This window comes from Vanacampus margaritifer, chromosome 18 (genome assembly GCF_051991255.1).
Source record: "Vanacampus margaritifer isolate UIUO_Vmar chromosome 18, RoL_Vmar_1.0, whole genome shotgun sequence".
In the NCBI taxonomy this organism is placed as follows: Eukaryota; Metazoa; Chordata; class Actinopteri; order Syngnathiformes; family Syngnathidae; genus Vanacampus; species Vanacampus margaritifer.
The window spans coordinates 7,631,228-7,650,852 of NC_135449.1; the positions used below are offsets into that span (position 1 = coordinate 7,631,228).

Genomic DNA, 19,625 nt, shown 5'->3' on the forward strand with positions numbered 1-19,625 from the left:
GTCCTTCACAGTCACGTGATGCCATTCTGGTTGTCATAGAGACCTCAAGTGCATCAGCTGGGCAGTGTGCAGACAATGTCGCCGCGACGTCTCTCCGAGGCTGTCATAGCAACACTGAGACGAGAGGAACTCCACTTCAAATACCTCGGTGATTGCAGGGGTCCCGGATTCAGATTTGATTGAACTTTTTTTTTTCTCTTTCTTTCTAATCATTCTCATAAAATTATCTTGTAATGTGACGGAAATGTAAACTCGCAGGTGCTTTGGTATATTTCTTTTAGACGCCGGATAAATATTTACATTTGATAGAAATACAGACCGACTGGATTCTTTGTGTCTCAGTGAAAAGCAGAAACTTGGTTTCTTTTCTAGTAAACTTCCCACAGGAAATGCTAAATTGTTATTTAAGAGCCGCTTTGTGATCATTCTATCAAAACGGCTGCTCTTTCAACAGATTTGCCCCCGAAGATGTACTTTTTTGACCTCATCTGTGATCATGTTCAGTGCATTCAAAGACAAATAATTCAACCTCCTCCCCATCACAAATAAAAAAAAGCATCTTCTCTGCAAAGAAACATGGACCGATATCTATGTATAGTATTTACATTATAATACATACACACATTAAAGCCAATCACTCTCCCAAGCACACATTTGAAAAAAAGAATCCGACAACCTGTACATGTGTCCTCGCACCTGAATACAAAGTATGCGAGAGAGGTTTTGATGTGTATGGCTTGACAAGAGGAAACATTTGTATGTGTGTTAAAGACACGGCATCGTCTTGGCTTGCAACCAATCGGCTCATGCGCACGGTCTGAAATGACTCTGGAATTTTCAGTTTTTGGTCCTGTTGGGGATCAAAAGCAGTAAAAGACCTTTACAAACTCTCAAACCAGTGTGGCTTACAGTGAGTTTTCCTCTGAGTTCGTCTTTGTCTCAGAAAGCGGAGTCGGCCGCAGCATATCCCGGTTACGGAACTCCAAAGTGCTCATGTCTGTGGTTCCTATTCTTTTGTTGCAAGATATTCAGTCATTCAGAAAACTGAAGCCTCCCGATGGTGGAGTTTACAGGATTTCCAAGAACTAACCAGACTCCGTTAAGTGCCCGGTACTGCCAGGGTTTCTCCCACTGGGATGTATCCCGTTGCTCCTTCCGTTCTTTCCGACGGCCCGTCACAGAAGCAGTCGGCTCGATAGCTTTGGTCTCTCTAGCTGCGGGTGCTAGGACACGATAGCCATGCCGTCGACGCCAATCAGTTGGCCGGTGGTGGGCTCGTACGTGCCGGCCAGGTAGAAAAGATCGCTGGCAGCGGCGCCGGACTTGTGCTCGCGGATCGTGTGATCGTAGTCGGACCGGCTGACCACCTGGCAGCGATGCGAGATGGTTTGGACGTCGTTCTCGTCCTCGTGGCTCGACTGGTACAAGGCGTTCTGGGGGAGAGTCATATGGCGGTTAATGAACGTTTTCCAATTACACTACCGTTGCGTTTAACCTAAAACTCTCAAAAAGTCCGGTCTTTACCTTGCCGTCGCAGTGTCGCTTCCCCAGGCGAGTCTCCTCCGGGTGGTAAAACCACTTGACCCTGACCACCATACTGGAGCTCCACGACTCCCACAGGCTCTCCACTCTGCCCACGTAAGGCAGCTGAGGCCGACCGGGCGAGAGGAACACGGCGCAATCGCCGACCCGCACCGTCTCCTTGCCGCGCACGATGGCCTTGTAAAACAGCTTGCGGGCTTTACCCTTCAGACCTCTCCTCTAGTGGCGGAAGAGAATTAAGAATAAGACTCTCTCAGTCAAGATATTAAAAGCTCTGATCTGATATTTGAAGATATGCTAAGACATGCTTAAACCAAGGAGTCTTTTTTTCTGTTTGATCATTTATACTGGCAAAATTGCTATGGCAAAGAATCTTTAACCATTATGGCAGGGTTCTCAAACCTTTTGAGTCTAGGGATCCCTTAAAGGGAAGACATTTTTACAAGGATCGCCTCATAATCTTGATGCCAATTACTCATTCACTGGTAAATATGGATCAATGACGTATATAGCCGTCAATGGCAGTGAATGTTCCTGTTTAGGCTAGGGTAAACCAGGATTTATTCTCTTACCTGTGTTGGGTTACCGGACCATTTCCACAGCTGGCGTCCAGGCAATAATGTAGCAATGCTGGCTTGAGGCTCAGTTGAGGACATCCTCTGCTTTTTAGCCGCCGTTGGGTCTTTGGCGGAAGGTTTGGGGCCACTCTGACCTTGATGGTGGTTATTAGGAACTCCTTCCTTCCTTTTCAACTGGGTCTTGGTTGAAGTACTGTTAGTCGTAACACTTCCTTTGGACATGTACTCTGTCCTGTCCTCTGTCCTCCCCTTTGACCCAGAGTGGGCCATACCTCCCTTGGCCGCATAAGGATGAGCCGGGACTGTGGCGGAAGGGTTGGAGTTGGTGGACTCCGAGTTCAGGTTCTGTCTGTGTTTGTGTTTGTCCTGCTGGAGGAGTGCACGACGCAAGAGGACTGATGAAGACTCCTCATCGGACGAGTATGAGGAATCGTTGTCTGAGGAACAAAGGGATGAGGAGGATATGGATCCAGAGGAAGAAGACGAGGAGGAGGAGGAGGAGAAACAGACTGAGAGACGGGAGAGAAAGCGGCCGCTACGATGAGACGTCGCCGCCGTGCCTCGTCTTCGCGCCCTGGCATCTTGACCGCCATCTTCGTCATCTTCATCCAGTTCAGAGTAAGAACTTGGGCCGTCGCTGTGGTAGTCCAAACTGTAATCTCCAGTTTGGCCCCCATGGCTGGTTGGCAGGAGATCTTTCTGGAGAGGGGAGTCGCCTTTCAAAACAGAGTCCGGTCGGGCTCCTGGGTTCTCTCGATCCCTTTCAACCTTCTTTCCGTCCTTGACCAGCATTCCAGGGTGAATATATCGGAGTGGAGCACCCGTCGAGGACAAGGTTCTACCTCCTTTGCTTCCATTTCCAAGTCGAAGTAGAGCCTTGCCATTCTTGGTTTTCGGCGAGGTCACCCCTTCGTGATCCAGCTTCACCAGGAACTGTTTCCTGTCTCGTTCACTAACCGGCTTCTTGCTCCCTGCTGCCGTCGTCGTGGCGACAACCGAGGAGCAAGTAGAGGGTTCCCGTGGCCCAGCGGAAGAGCCTGTGTTTGCATGTCGCGCCGATCCCGAGCTCCCGACACTACCGAAGGCCGAGTAGCCGTTGGCAATGCTACTAAAAGAATCAACCACAAAAGGGGAGCCGAAGATGCCTTTTAAGGGGGTTGTGGGCGTGACCGAGTGGGAGGCAGGGCGATGAAACAACCCCATGTCTCGCTCTCGAAATCTCTTCTGGGTCTTACGGGAAGTCCCGTTGAAGAGAAAAAAGTCGACCGGGGGTCTCTTCCTGGGCGCCGACCAGCTCGCCAATGAAGCGTTGCCTTTGGTTCGAGAGTCGGACTCCGATGTTGCTGTGCTGGCAGTCTTAGGCACTGAGTGGATTTTCTTGGGCCTGCCAACTGAGCAAAGGAGACGACAGCAGAGAGGAGTCGGAATCAATATGACGTGACAGTTGTTGGGAACAGACCGAGATTAATCGTGAAAGTAGGAGCTCCGGAGAAATTTAATACCATTATCTCCAAAGAGCCAGGTAGGTTTCGACATATCCAATACCTGCCTCAACCTGAAGCATTATTGTGATGAGTGACACGCATGTTTCTTACTGACACAAAAACACTGATGACACCTCATAAAATCATGATTCATGTGGTTTTACAGAGCATAGAAGGAATGTTGTTAATATATCGCAGTTGACAATGTGCTCCTCTCTGACTCATATGTTTCGCATAATTGCTTGACAGTTAGAAATGTGGCTGTCTGTTCGGAATGTACATACGAAGTTAGACATACGTCTGTCGATTCTCTAGATTTGTAAGAAAACGTTAACTCATTCACTGCCATTGACGAATATAGACGTCAAAAATCCACTTTAATTGGGCTGGCAGTGAGCGAGTTAATTGAATTGGACCATTTACAATTCCCACACCTGGTCTCTTCTCTTGGGGTTTCCCTGCTTGTTCCTCATTGGCCGGTTTCTCCGTGGGCGTGTCCCTCCTCTCCTGTATAGAGCTACGTCGATATCGCCGGCCCGGTGTCGCCAGAAGCGCCGGTGACGGTTCCGCACCTGACAAGGAAGTTTTGTTGAACGATAGGTTCCATTTTTTCCTTCTTTTTTCCACCCCAAAGAGCTCGACTCACAGCAGATTTGGTATCCAGGTGGCAGGAGTCTGATGTTGGCGAGTGTAATCCGCCCTCTGTCCCCGTCATCAAACTCTACCATCACGCTCCCGTCCTTCTCTTCACCTGCGCCGCCTGCCGCAGAGCACATGAGTATTTGTGTGTGCTTTTTGGGTGTGCGTGAGTGTTTCTGGGGATTTGTGTGACACTCACCTCTGTGGACATAACCGGGGTAGAGGCAACGTGAGCGCTCGCTCCAGTAGGCACAAACTCGCGTCCCTGCCGTCAGGATGGCTTCAGTCTGGGGCCGCACATCCAGAACCTTGACCGAAATGCATAAAATAAGAAATACGGTCCAAAATATCACACACACAGTACAGTGGGTGCTATTAATCTGTTTGAGCCTTCCCCTCCCAAAAAAATAACAAAAATGTTATTTTAATGAGAAGAAATAGCACTCCATAATATTGTACAGTATGCTTTTATGGGATCACATGACTGAAACTCACAGCTTCTTGTAGGATTTGCTCCAGTGAATAGATTCGGGGGCGATTCCCGCGCTCCCCTTCTATGACAACACTAAATCTAGGAAACAAAAATCTATAAATATATGACGGCACAACCTTCTCAATGTGTAAATACAAAAGTGTATCGTGTCAACGGAACTTACATATCTGGTAGGTCGAGAGTTTGGACAAGGGCAGCGTAGAGCAACTCGTCCTCCTTAGATATCAAAATCTTCAGGCCGTCTACTAGCATCTCCTTACTGAGCACACAGTTGGGCAGGGCTGATGAGCAGAAAATGGACGGAATGACACATATGCGGTGAAAAATTTTCATCATTGAAAAAATGTAATTATCTGTCACTGTTGGGCCTACCGGGTATTTTGCAAGGCATTTTGGGAGGAAGGTGCACCGTCGTCTGTTTGCTCTCCTCTTCCTCATCTTCCTCCTCCTCTTCCTCGCCCTCAGAAAAGCTGCTCTCTTCATCCAGGCGAAAGCCATCGTCGGCGGTGAAGCTCTGCAGGAGTCGGCTGACCGCGTGACCCTGTGGCTGGAGTTGGAAATAACATTTGACGTGGGCAGAAAGTCATGAGAGTAGCTAAAATGCTAAAATAATAATGCTCGGTTTACTTGCGTAAATGTTGGGAAAAATATTCACATCTGTTTTTTTCTTCTACTCGTTTATTGTTTTTAATAGCAGTGCCACCTAATGGAGTCCAATTCAAAGAGCAAAATGCGGCGTTCATTTAGGGAGGCTCAGCTATTACTTTTGATTGTGGGCAGTAAAGCAATGATGCAGGAAATGATGTCATAGCATCGCTTCAAAGCACTTACAAAGCATCAAGTCGGATTGGTCCCATGTTAGCCATATAATGCTCATAGCCCCTGGGTGGAAAGTTGTGTACGGTGTGTGTGTGTGTGGATTGCTATGATTAATAATAGGATTCACTTGCAAATTTAGAGGGAAATGCTATCTATAATTTAAGATTTCATTAGTTTTCAGGGGTGTGGAGCTTGTGTAACATTACAAGGGTTTGGCAGCCAATGTTTGTGCGGCAACCTTTCTGAAGTCAGATTTTTTTTGAGCTGGTATGGCAGCTTTAGAGTGCCTCGTTGTCAGCCATAAGTGAGCGCATGGAACGAAGGCAGAAGAGCAAAATAAAAATAATTTTCAAAAGTCTGATTTGTCTGCCAGTGTGCCAACAGGGGCTTCGCACTCATGTGGCTGCTTTAGAGTGCCTCATCGTCGGCCGTGAGTGTGCGAACGGCATGGAGAGAAGGCGGAAAAGCAAGATAAATATCATTTTCAAAAGTCAGATTTGTCTGCCAGTGTGCTGACAGGGGCTTCGCATTGACGGGGCCGCTTTAGAGCGCCTCGTTGTCAAAATCCCCCAATGGGTAATATAATCGTTCAAATTTAAAAGAAAGAAAGAAGACATTTAATTTGACTTTCACTTTACCACACTGGCCTAAATCTGGTCCAAGGTCACAAATCCAGTCAAGCGCATTTCGTACCACACGTGAATCTGAGCAGGCTTGTTGTGTAATGAAATCAAGTGAACAACTGCTTTTCTAACATATTTGAACCTCCGGCATATGCCAGACCTCTGAGACCTCAGCTGAACGTCTAAAATGACCCTGGCAAAGTTTTCACCGGTTGGAGAAGTTGCTTCGTAAAACCCTGGAAAATCTTCGCGCACCAGCAAATTCTTGTCAACGTAACGTAAACTCCTTTTTTGAGCAACCGTTTTTGTAAAATTTCAGGGTCAGGTTAGTTTGGTTTTGCATTTGTCATCATCATGTCCTGTTCCTAGTGCATCCACAGCAGTACTTTGGAGTGCCTGCTTACACGGAAACCCAAAGTGAATTTATTGTTCTCATCTTCAGTAACCCACACCTCAGACACTACCCATGGGCAGACAGGTTTCGGCTAGTTCCTCTCCAAAGACAACTGATGAGTGATGATGAAAAGTCACCTCGTCCAACAGGTTTCTGCTTGCGTTTAGTCTTTCCACACCATGCTAAATGTACAGGAGGGGGCGTTTGTGTGGAGTTTTCCGCATAAGAGCGTATATTTCTTTTTGGGTGACAGACGTTTCGTCACCAGAGGCTATTGGGTGATTATCTTCCCGCTCTGTGCTGGTAGCGTGCGTGAGTGTGTGTTACATGGGCGTGTTCCAGGTCATGCCCAAAAGATTATCTATTATGTGCTTTTTGGACACGCTGTTATGGTGACTCAAGCATTAAAAGAAGTGGAGGAGTTATTGGGAGATTGGACAGGTTTCCAGGTTTAGAAGCAATCAGCTGGCCTGGCCTATGAACGGGACATTGACTACAATTTAGAATTCTTGCTCTTGCATTTAAAAAAAAAAGAAAAAAAAAGAGGCCTTTGTTGACAACTCAAAACGGACATCAATTGTCTACTTTCAACAACACTTCCTGAATGCGTCATCAAGCGAATGCATGGCACAGTACACAAAGGTACACTTGTCAAAAGGGGCACCTTTTTTTTTTGTGGTTGGGATTTGTAAAGAGAGGTCATAAAAATAAAAAAAAGGACTGTGAAATGGGTTATTTTAATAATTAAAATATTTGTAGTTGTTTAATAATGAAACTTTTTATATTTGTTTTACTTATGATAAATATAATAAATTCAATTATAATTAATTAACCAATTATTTTATACAACAAATTAAAAAGGTTAGATGTAGGCTAAATGGATTTATTTATTTTTGTAAGATAAATGAATACAACTTACATAAAAAATCCGAAATAGAATCCAATTAACCAATTTTAAATAAATAAATTCAATTGTTTTTTGTTTAGTTTTTTTTGTATTCATTTATGTCACAAAATAATCGGTTGATGGATTTATTGTAAATTAAAAAAATATGAATACATATAAATATTTATTATTAAACATTTAGATATTAGAAATATTTTCTTAAAATATTTCTAATATTTTAATATTATTACTTGATTTATTTTATTATGACTGATTAAGCAATTATTTCATAAAATATTCAAATAAAATATTCAAGTAGTTTAATTATAAATATTTATATGTATTCATATTTTTTTAATTTATAATAAATCCATCAACCGATTATTTTGTGACATAAATGAACACAAAAAAACAAAAAAACAATTGAATTTATTGACCAATTGTATGAAAGCATGGCTAAATGAAAGCATATGATATGAATAGCTCTGAGCGGCCATCAAAATTGAGCATTATTATTTTAGGGGCAGATTATAATAGTCTCACCTTTGCCAAATGATTGTGCACCGCTGAGTCTCTCCTCATTGCTTCCTTGCAATTCCTGTTATCTTCTACCAGAGCTCCATGGTTCCCTCGGCCATCCCCAAAACTGCATCCCGCTGATGAGGCCGCCCAGTTGGGAAGAGAAGCTCTTCTCGAACCGTGCTGACCTGGACGTTCACTTTTGCAGTTGGTTAGGCACTGTTTCCTGTGGGCCTTTGATTGCTCCGGGACGGCCATGTTTCCTGAGTGGGTCAATGTGAGATTTGGATTCAATTCTTGGGTGTTAAATATCATCCACACATTCATGATAAACGCGCATTTAAGATTTCACCTGGAAGTCCTGGTTTCTTCGTACCGTTTTTCTGGTTTGAGTGGAGCCTCGACGACGGCGCCGAAGAAGCGCCAGTGGAGTTTAGAGGCGCTTCTTTGCAGGATGAGCTAATCCTGATGTCATTGGCTCCCTCATCACTGCTGCAGCTGCAGTCGTCCTCATCCTCTGCGGAAGCGCAACATCAATAGGATCAGTCACATAAGGTTCGAATGATCTGAATGCAAACACCATTAACTACGTCCGGGGACTTTGCTTGACAGAATGTATCGACAGCCCACTTTCAATATTCCTTTAGCGTGTACGCACGTGTTGAAAAACATCCATATTGGTGAGTACGCTCAGTGGCCACAACATTAGGCACAGCCAATTCGAAAAGAGAGCCAACAGAAGAGCGAGGGTATTAAAGTGGAACAACTCTCGGGACGGTTGGCTCGCAACAGTTGGCGGGTTCTTGTAGAGGGGGAGCCAATTTGGACATTCGCGCACGTTCACATATGCCGACCTTGATTTACACGCCGGCGCGCTCGCATCTGATAGTTATTGGCAGCTGCGTGTCACCGACTGCAAGGGTCGTGTCGAGTGTCGACACATCCCCGACACACTTGTCACTTACGCCGCCGCCGTCAACGCTTTGCTGACACACACACACACACACGCTCAGCCACTATATGTCAGTGTCATCAAAAGGTCACAGGGTCAACCGCTTTCTTCCCTGAAGTTTTGCATCTTGCATAGGAAAGAAAAAAAAATCCATTTGTCCCTCCTCAGTTCACGGGAAATCCTCTCTAAGCCGCGGGGGTGAAGTGGAGCGACGACGACATGGGTGCGACATTCTGAACAGGGCCGGAGCGAGATCGTGTTACCGTACAGTGTCGGGGGGGGGGGGGGGGGTCTCGGGGTGGTGGGGAGTTACAAGAGGGAGCGGCGGCGCACGCCTGCGGCAAGTCGTTAACGGTTTTAGCGCTGTGACAGAAGAGCCGAGAAGTGAGAAGAGGCCACTAATGATGGGAGACGTTTGGCTCACGGACGATCCGCGTGCCAACGAATACCCGCTCTCGCGCACCGACACACCATCGGGATGAAATTCCACAGTGTCTGCCTGATAATGTCTTAGCTTTAATCCAAATCAACTCTACATAAAACAATAGGTACTAAAAAAAAACGGGTTACTTCAAAGTGTCCATTTTGGTCTCATTTTTAGTCTTATTTTAACAATGACGGGCCAAAGGAGAGATACTGTCACCAATGCACTTTCAGCAATCAACAACAATTTTCACAATTTGTACTTAAAAAATTTTTATTTTTTTTTTTAATTCAAAGCATCCATTTAATCTCATTTTTAAATCTCTACTTCAAAGGAGTCTCTTTTTTTTTTTAAAGTCTCATTTTAGCCATAATGGTCCCATAATGGGGCAAGGAGAGACACAGCTACCAACGCACTTTCAGCTGTTAATGAATTAGACAATCAACTCTTCATAAAATTACAAATACTAACTTTTACTCTCATTTTTAGTCTCATTTTAGCTATGATGGTTCTATCATGGGGAAGTGACACGGACACCTTACAGCTGTTTATGAATAAGACAAACTCTTTGCACAAAATGACAAGAACAAAATAGAACTAAAAAATGGTACTAAAAAATGGTACACTTCAGGCATCTATTTTAGTCTCATTTTTAGTCTCATTTTAGCCATAATGGGGCAAGGAGAGACACGGCTACCAACGCACTTTCAGCTGTTAATGAATTAGACAATCAACTCTACATAAAATTACAAATACTAAAAAAAAAACGGTTACTTCAAAGCATCCGTTTTACTCTCATTTTTAGTCTCATTTTAGCTATGATGGTTCCATCATGGGGGAAAGGAGTGGCACGGACACCTGACAGCTGTTTATAAATAAGACAATAAACTCTTTGCACAAAATGACAAGAACAAAATAGAACAAAAAAATGGTACTAAAAAATGGTACACTTCAGGCATCTATTTTAGTCTCATTTTTAGTCTCATTTTAGCCATAATGGTCCCATAATAGGGCAAGGAGAGACACAGCTACCAATGCACTTTCCGCTGTTTATGAATCAGACAATCAACTCTACAAAAAAAGTAGGTACTAAAAAATGGTGACTTAAAAGCATCCATTTTAGTCTTGTTTTTAAGTCTCATTTTAGCCATAATGGCTGACACAGTCACAAATACACTTTTAGTTGTTTATGATGAATCAAATAATCAACTCAACATAAAATTAAAGGTACTAAGAAAATCTTTCCTTCAAAGCGTCTGTTTTAGTCTCATTTTTAGTCTCATTTTAGTCTCATTTTTTTCTCATTTTTTGTCTCATTTTTTGTCTCATTTTTTGTCTCATTTTTTGTCTCATTTTTTGTCTCATTTTTTGTCTCATTTTAAAGGAGAGACACAGTCACCAATGTACGTTCAACTAGTTTATGAGCCAGCCAAAACAGCTCTTTACATAAAACTATAGAAAAATAGTTCGGCGGTGATGGGACATTGTGATTTTCTAAAAACTGACCATTTCAAATGTAAACGCTGCCAAAGATTTATAGAAAAATTGTGTTGCACATCTTTCCTTAAAAAATGTGATAAAATAATAATAAAGGTCAATTTGCGCAAATGTGTTCTAACTCACCACGTCCCGAACTCTCACTGTCACTCCTTTCCCTGACGTCCCGCTTCTCAGAGACACGGCTTGAGCTCGGCGTTCGGTTGGAGTCGGGGCTCATCATCGCCTTGGGTTTCCGACCCCGCTTTCTCCTGACGGTCTGACTGGCCTCCCATTCCTGTTGTGAGTCTTGACAAAACAGCAGCGGGACGTTAAGAGCCTCTGGCGGAAAACCATCCTTTGACTTCTTGTAGATCTCGTCCCCGCCGTGCACACCTGCTGCCCCGTGTCCACAGTGACTCTTCGGCCCCTCTTCCGCTCCGGCGGCCGCTGAGGGTGCGGCACGCTGGGCTGCTGCGGCCTTCTGCTTCAGCTGGCTTACCCGTCTGGCCAGTCTGGAACTCAGGACGCTGGGACGACCTCGGTGCTTGCAGCCCGATTTCAACTGCGAAGGCACATATTTGGGATTTTTCCATCATGGTTAGTTTTGATTTCTTTTGTTCTTTATATTTTAGTGTATATACTTCGTTTTTGTAAACTAAGTTCATTGGCTCAATAAACTGCTCTCAGGGGCCTCTTTGCATCGTCTCTTGGGATTGCTATGATCATATATCATGTTTTGCCTTTTTGGCACTTTTTTTTTGCCGCATTAACGGCCCATTTTCTGAGGTAATTGCCATGTTTAGTTGACGAATATCCTTCCGCTAATCGAAACAGGTGGCAGCAGAAAGTGGACGTCTGCGTCTGTGGGACTGACCCGTGTGGCGCTGAGGCTGCTGAAGTCATGCTTCTTCCTGACTCTTTCTTCATCCTGTAAATTAACGCCAGTCCTGGAAAACGGATCACAGAGAAAATAAAAGAGAAAATGTGTCATTAAAAAAAAAAAAAAAAAGTTGCGTATGTACAGCCTTCATTCCCGTCATTGTTACGTTATCCACTTTCCGTTTCCCCTCGATCGACCCTGTCTCATAACTTCGATGAGGCAAAATATTCGACCACATTAAAAGGGTGATGATGATGAGGATGGTGTGTGCGTGTGCGTGTGTGTGCGTGAGGAGGATGGTTGGAACAGGCGAGATGAAGCAGTCTCCAGGGAGTCTGTCCGTTGACCGGAGCTTCGGGGCTCGATCAATAAACACTAACATCTATTGAACACTACACCGCGGTGCCTCCGCCCCCCCCTCCCCCCGCCCGCCTCTCTCGCCGTGTCCTTCCTTCATTGTACGCTGGCGCTTTCACGCACACACGGCGTTAGCAGCTGGCGTCTGAGGCATGGGAATCTTATATTCCCACCGAGGCGAGCGTTGGCCCTCAGCATCCAGTTATGAGAAATTTTAATGCCGCAGCACGCAAGTGTTTGGAAAAGCTTGACCTCGGGGCCCTTAGCAACAACTTTTGGCGTGAAGCGGAACGATGACACGCCGGACTTAATGGGGGGGGGGGGGGGCGTGGCTACCTGTCAAGTTGAGCTTCACCTGACAACCTTAAGAGAAGAGACATTTTTTGTCCCTTAACAAGCCATGGGGATTATTTATTTGAGAACATTACAGCCTAAATAATCATAATCAGGTTAACAGGAAGGAACGTAACCAAATTCAATTTAATATTTAGCATCAAAAACGACTTTTGACTTTAATTCCTGCCCAAACTTTTTGTGTGTGTCAAGAGAAGCCCAGTGGAAGGTAATGTTGAGATTTACCAATATAGCCATTTTATAGACTTTTTTGACCTGATGTATGTGCAAATATATCGGTTTTCATTTAAAACCAAAAACGTGTAAATACGTTATTTAATACTTTGTCATTCACTTCCCAAAACATATTTATACGTTTTTTTGTTTTTAAATGCAAGAGCATATAGAAGACTTTGATGCAGCTTCTAACATGAAGAGGTGGCTTAAAGCAATGGTCGTTATTATTTTTTAAAAAAAATGGCCAGCAGGTGGCAGCAGAGTATAAGAGATCAGCCATGGCCATGTTACAGCAAGCTCTTTTTGACAGTGTTTTTCACCAGGAATGTGAAAGTTAGCTATATTCTAATGCTAATTGCTGCAAAACAAATGCAAATATAATTTCTAATCTTTATTTATTTTATCTTTAGGTTTTTATAGCAACAGAACACAATATTCTGTGGGCCTTGCAAAATCCAGTAAAACAGCCGGGAGCGAAGGGGGTTGCTTCAGTGAAAATGGCTGGGAGTGAATGAGTTAATTTGCCCATAGCTGAAGTATAGTGGCGTAATTGCCTAGCATGGTTGGTTTAATAGCATGGGCCCCCAAATTAAGGATAGCACAAAAAAAAAAAAAAAGGCGACATTATTGCTAATTATTTGACTGACCCTCAGAGACTCCATTTTGAGAACCACAGTTTTCAAAGTACGGTACAGTCCGAACTAGACCAAAACAAGCAGTCACAAGGTAGCCCCTGTTTGACCCCAATAAGTAGCACACAGACCTGTTCTACAATTACCTGGGGGATCGGACATTATGATTTCCTAGGAATGTTGTACAAGTTTTGATTTGAAAATGTAAATACTTACACAAACACGACGATTACAGCTGCTGTTATGCCCATTTTTCTCTCATCCCTTTTTACTTAAAAAGAGTATCTTTATATAATTATTTATTATAACACTATTTTTTGGGAGCGAATCAAGAGTGAATACTGTACAGTATTTCATTTTGTCCGCCGGAAGCTCCTTCCGTCTCTTCAACATCACTGCGCTTCCAACACTCCCCACCAAGAGGAAAGCATAAACAAATCGCTTATTAATAACAAAAGAAACGCTGTTGGGGCACGTAGCAGCCAGCTTCAGCAATTAAACAAACTCTGCTTGAGAGCGAGCGTGTGAGTAAGGATTGCATAGGCATGTGTGAGTAAAGCCTTTCATTGGCATTCCCATTAGCGTTTCTAATAATGGTAACCGTGACAAACCTTGAAATTCTCTAATCATTTTATCTAGGCGAGGGGGCACATGCCAGCAGAGGTGGGGCGGCATGAGAAAACACATTCATCATTGAATGTGCTGGAATACTGAGGGTGTGTTTGTAGTGTGTGTGTGTGTGCGTGTGCGCGTATGAATGTGTGGCGGTGTGCTGCAGTGGGCGCGGCTGGCGTCGAGTCGTTTATCACTGTAATAACTGTACATCAGGACTTTGCCCGGCTATATTAATGCATGCTAATGGTTCACTGGGAAGCAGGACATAATCAATGCGAGTGATAGATATGATTAAAAGTGATTAATGATGATTAATGAAAGGGGAATGGTCGCCTTCGTCAAGACTCCTCTTTTAAAAAATCCTGCTGAGCGCATAAAGTAAACTCGCGTTCGATTTCCCTTGAGCTTAGCTTAATGCTAACAAACAACGCAAGACGCTATTCACATGCTAACGGCTAGCATCAAGAGTTTTGTAGCCAGATAATACAACACTACTCACAAGCGTATATTCTTTATCCTTCGTGAAGAATTACTAATATTACTGCAATATTATATCTGTATTTTTTTTTTTTTTTTTTATTAAAAACACAAATTTGGCTCGTTTTTTTAGAATTCAATGTGGAAAGATGATTTAAAGGGATACTTGACTCAGTGAGCCATTTTTAGCAGAAAAAAAGTTAATCCCGAATTAATTTAATACCATTAAAAAACTTTTTTTTCCACTTGCTGTCGACTGAAGATGACATCACCTGTGCTGAGGAAGTACACTCTAAAAACAGTCGGGTCAAAAGTAACCCAATTATGGCTCAATTTGACCCAACTTGCTGGGTTGTTAACTTCATTATTTTTCATGTACAATTAATACCATTAAAAACAAATTTTTCCACTTGCTGTCGACTGAAGATGACATCACCTGTGCTGAGGAAGTACACTCTAAAAACAGTTGGGTCAAAAGTAACCCGATTATGGCTCAATTTGACCCAACTTGCTGGGTTGTTAACTTCATTATTTTTCATGTACAATTAAGACCATTAAAAACTATTTTTTCCACTTGCTGTCGACTGAAGAGGACATCACCTGTGCTGAGGAAGTACACTCTAAAAACAGTTGGGTCAAAAGTAACCCGATTATGGCTCAATTTGACCCAACTTGCTGGGTTGTTAACTTCATTATTTTTCATGTACAATTAAGACCATTAAAAACAAATTTTTCCACTTGCTGTCGACTGAAGATGACATCACCTGTGCTGAGGAAGTACACTCTAAAAACAGTCGGGTCAAAAGTAACCCGATTATGGCTCAATTTGACCCAACTTGCTGGGTTGTTAACTTCATTATTTTTCATGTACAATTAATACCATTAAAAAAAAAATTTCCACTTGCTGTCGACTGAAGATGACATCACCTGTGCTGAGGAAGTACACTCTAAAAACAGTTGGGTCAAAAGTAACCCGATTATGGCTCAATTTGACCCAACTTGCTGGGTTGTTTTATACAAAATGACCCCATTTTTTTTAACCCAAGTAAAGGATCTGACCAATATGTATGAGTTGTTATACACTAAAAGACTCAAAAGTTGGGTCAAATTAACCCATAGTTGGGTTATTTTTGACCCAACTGTTTTTAGAGTGTACTTCCTCAGCACAGGTGATGTCATCTTCAGTCGACAGCAAGTGGAAAAAATAGTTTTTAATGGTCTTAATTTACCCAACTGTTTTTAGAGTGTAGGTAACGACCAATCATGGCTCATCTGTTTTTCTGGGTTTGGTCAGCAAACTGAGCTATGGTTGGCCGTTACCTGCTTCCTTAGCAAGGGCGATGTCATCTTCAGTTGACAGAAATTGGGGAAAAAAATATTTTTTTAGGGTATCAAATTCATTCTGGACAAAATTTAACTGCTGAAAATGGCTCAATGAGTCAAGTATCCCTTTAAAATGAGTGCTTTGGCGCCAAAGCCACAAACCACACTATAGCAGCGGAACACTGTAACTTCTCAGCATGTGTGCGCGTGTTTGTATGTGCGCAAGCAGCTCCTTCCAGCGTCCAATCAAGCAAATCATCAGCTATGGGAGCGTTGAAATCAATTCATTTGAAGAAGTAGAACTTCTTGACAAATCAAGCGCGCCTTTCACCAAAAACACAAACACAAATCAGGCCAAATGAGCCCCCAGCTCGCCAATCAGGCTTGATTGTGCGGGCGCCGCGTCGCAGGACCTCACCTGAGTCTTTTGGAGGCGTCTGGAGCCGGCGCGCACCCGGGGGTGGACTTGCGCTTGCGGGGCCGTCCCGGACCCCTGCGGGCAGGGCTGCGAGACGTCTCCTCTTTCCTGCCGAGAGGAAGGGAAAAAGATGAGAGCGGAACAACTACAGAGGGAACTTGTGCTGGCTGCAGGTCAAACTGTGTTCAGGTACGAGCGGGGAGAGGGCATTGTGGATGTTGAAATGCACAGCAGTTCAAAAGGTGTGTGTGTGTGTGTGTGTGTGTGTGTGTGTGTGTGTGTGTGTGTGTGTGTGTGTGTGTGTGTGTGTGTGTGTGCTTACTGGTGGTCGTGTTTCCTCTGAAGCTTAGCCAATTCTCTCTGTTTCTCTTTGTAGCGGCGCTGTATCTCAGCCAGCTGGACACGCATGGCCAGCTCCTCCCCTCCCATCGTCTCCATGGAGCCCTTCACCGGACACACCTGATACACACATACACACACACACACACACACACACACAAAGCAAGGGAATTTGAATGCTGAACTCAAACAGAGCCACAAAAGACGGACGGGAGGGCGAGTAGTAGGGCAGAAATCTAACAGTGATATTATATTATAATACAGTATATATATAATATTATGATTGCAATATTTTTGTCATATTTTTTTATTTATTAAATTAAATTATTTAATTATTATTGTAAATTTACATTATTTTAATTTGGTAATTAATTGCAATTAATTATTTTTTAATAAACACAGGGAATAAATTCTGTATTAAAATAAACAATATCAGATTTATTATACATAAATATTTTTGGTCCTATAGGTTAGGCTTACAAAATAATGGTAAATACATTTTTTTTTATCTACTTCAATTTGAGTTGGTAATTTAATTTAATTTAATCAACTATTTGACTTGGTAAAAATACTGCCAAACAAATATGGCGGAAACAAAACAGTAAGTATGTAAAGGTAAGTGTATATGCAGGGATGGACTGGCGCAAAAAAAAAACAGCCCTGGCATTTTGACTTAGGCCTAACATGTAGTTCTGCCACTGATGTTTATTGATGATGTTTCAGTTTAAGCTCTATATTCAAACTGGATTACCGGACCAGTCCCTCTAAATTGTGGGCTTGTCTCTTGGGGTAAAATGTAGGAAAATAATAATTAAAAAGCACTGCATCGGCCCCAAAAGAGGCCGTCCCAACGGGCATCTGCCCTGCATGCCAGTTGGCCAGTCCAGCCCTATATATGTGTGTGTATATCAATAAATACATCAGATTATAATAATGCAGACTTTATGACTTAATCTGTCAACAATTTATTTTGTATGGCAAGCAAAAAAGAAAGTTTTGGAAAACCTCAATATTTAAAGTGTATTATCTACACACGAGGTACTAATAAGCCCAGATTCGTACCTCAAACCCCAAAACACATCCGCGCAAAACCTCACCGGCTCATGGCGAGGCGTCCAATTGCACTTCCTGCGCAAATTCACCCTCTCCCTGATTTGACACCGTTGCTCGGCTCCACCGTGAGGAGCCCCTCCCCCCATCTCCAAGGCCCGGGCGGCCGCCAGTGTTGCCAGACTGTGCAGGTCGAAGGTCAGCATGCGCTCACCTGCGGAGAGGCGGATAGCAAAAAAGGTGTGTGGGGGGGGCGGGGGGGGGGGGTTGTCTGTGAGATTGGTACATTGCTTCAGTGACACGACGGCGTTCTACAACATGTTGCGCGAGGCGAGCTGATTTATTTTGCTAGCGCCGTAGCCGCGCCTTGAAGAGTGGTGATGTTTATGATATTAGCTGTGTAGTTTATTTGATGTATACTGCTGTTCCTGCCTAATCGCGCACACAAACAACACGTACGCTGAGAGGTGGGGGGAGGGGGGAGGGGGTGTACAGAGCAATCACTACATCTGTCAATGTCATTAGCTCTGTCATTGTCACAGCGCCAGCAGATGAAACGGAATATTCATGAGACTGTCCACCACACACACCTACAGAAATGAAACACGCGCGTACGCACGTACAGTAGTTTTGCTGAGCTGCGCAGACGTGCGAACTGCACGAGAGTGCAGAGGAAGAGGAGGAGGAGGGGGGGGGGGGGCAGCAATAAGAGGTAAAGTGTTTATTGAGCTATCTATTTATTCTCCCACATCTCCTCATTATGGACATGGACAGAAGCCAATTTCGCCTTTGGAGGAGACTAGAGTGGAGCATCGCGGCTTTTTCTACGGGGGAGACGGGACATAAGATGCAGGACAGTCGAATGAAGCTAACAATGAAGCCAATGTTAGAATATATTTTTTGTTTTAATCAAATTCAGCGTCACCATGGCTGCCAGTGATCTGCACAAAAGAAGGAAGCCTTCAAAAGTCTTTAGTTTTACATATTTCTTTTTACCAGGTCGTTTTTTTTGTCTAAGTGTATTTCACTTCCTTCAAGGTTTGTTTTTTAATTGAATCTTAACGTGATATTGAAATTGCATTACTGCTTATGAAAAAGTTCATCTTAAAATAAGAACCGGGTGATAATTGCACTGGCAATAAGTATCGATCTACTTTGTATGAGTAGTGAAAAAGATGCATGTTGGGGAAGACAAAATTAAAAAAAACAATTTAAAAAATCTTCAACTAAATATTTAATATGCGCTTTCCACGAAAAACTCTCGCCGCCTCCCCCAAAAAAGAAAAACTTTTTTTTTAAATATTTTTTAAATGAAAAAAAAAAAAATCTGCAAATATGCCTATCCAAGGGTGCCTAACTACGAATAAGTAGTAGAGTTTTGAAGTTGAAAGAAACAGTCATTTGAATTTCTGCATGTTTAACATGTAAGTCAGTTGCACATGATAAAAATATGCTAAACTGGCAAAATAAGTAATCCTTATTTTTATTTATTTTTGCCCTTTTCAAAAAATCACACCAGTTTACCAGTAAATTCAAAGGACTTTTTTTCTCTTGGCAGATGATTTTCTTCAATTAAGCAAGATATTCCTCATTTCATTTCTTTTTTGTCTTGCTTTCTAAGGCAACTTTTTTGCTATATTGAAGAAAATTTGACTTAAAACTCCCTATAAAATTAACTCATTCACTGCCATTGACGGCTATAGACGTCAAAAATTCATTTGAACTAATTCTGTTATTTTAACAGTGTCTTCTACTTTTGACATATCACAGAGAAGTGTTACTAACAGCCCTTAAAAATTTGAATGATTACAAAATGCCAAATATATCAAATAATGCTTCAAAATTGCGAAAAATCAAGCCATTGTCTCTGCTCTCAAACGCTTTCTAAATGAGTGAAACCACGCCCCTCAAAAAAAAAAAAAGGATGCTGCTTTATCTCGCATCTTTCTGATGGCAACGCATCCCTAAAATTTTCACCTGCAGAAATATATCCGCTTAACAGCAAGAGGTGCTAGCCAACAACTAGCTCGCGTGCTAACGGCTACGTGCCAAGTAATAATAATTGAGAAACTTGTAATTTCACCAGATAAACATTTCAGTTGTATAATGTTCTCAGTCTTCGGATGTCTTCA

General features: G+C 42.9%; 1 protein-coding gene across 3 annotated transcripts in view; it reads right to left on the minus strand.

The window, feature by feature from the left end:
• Positions 1-679: 679 nt before the first annotated feature.
• Positions 680-19,625, minus strand: part of bahcc1b (BAH domain and coiled-coil containing 1b) — a 73,568-nt gene continuing 54,622 nt past the window's right edge. For 2 of the 3 annotated variants that reach the window (XM_077550489.1, XM_077550490.1), the window contains exons 12-28: positions 17,541-17,707; positions 16,427-16,563; positions 16,105-16,212; positions 11,707-11,779; positions 11,226-11,394; positions 10,977-11,138; positions 8,330-8,494; positions 8,002-8,240; positions 5,109-5,283; positions 4,900-5,017; positions 4,739-4,814; positions 4,443-4,551; positions 4,251-4,364; positions 4,039-4,176; positions 2,115-3,511; positions 1,525-1,761; positions 680-1,433 (exon numbers count right to left, since the gene is read on the minus strand). In XM_077550489.1, coding sequence (XP_077406615.1) covers positions 1,224-1,433; positions 1,525-1,761; positions 2,115-3,511; positions 4,039-4,176; positions 4,251-4,364; positions 4,443-4,551; positions 4,739-4,814; positions 4,900-5,017; positions 5,109-5,283; positions 8,002-8,240; positions 8,330-8,494; positions 10,977-11,138; positions 11,226-11,394; positions 11,707-11,779; positions 16,105-16,212; positions 16,427-16,563; positions 17,541-17,707 — 3,794 coding nt within the window. In that variant the 3' untranslated portion in view covers positions 680-1,223. The remainder of the gene's footprint in view (positions 1,434-1,524; positions 1,762-2,114; positions 3,512-4,038; positions 4,177-4,250; positions 4,365-4,442; positions 4,552-4,738; positions 4,815-4,899; positions 5,018-5,108; positions 5,284-8,001; positions 8,241-8,329; positions 8,495-10,976; positions 11,139-11,225; positions 11,395-11,706; positions 11,780-16,104; positions 16,213-16,426; positions 16,564-17,540; positions 17,708-19,625) is intronic. The other variant, XM_077550491.1, reaches the window with a different exon arrangement.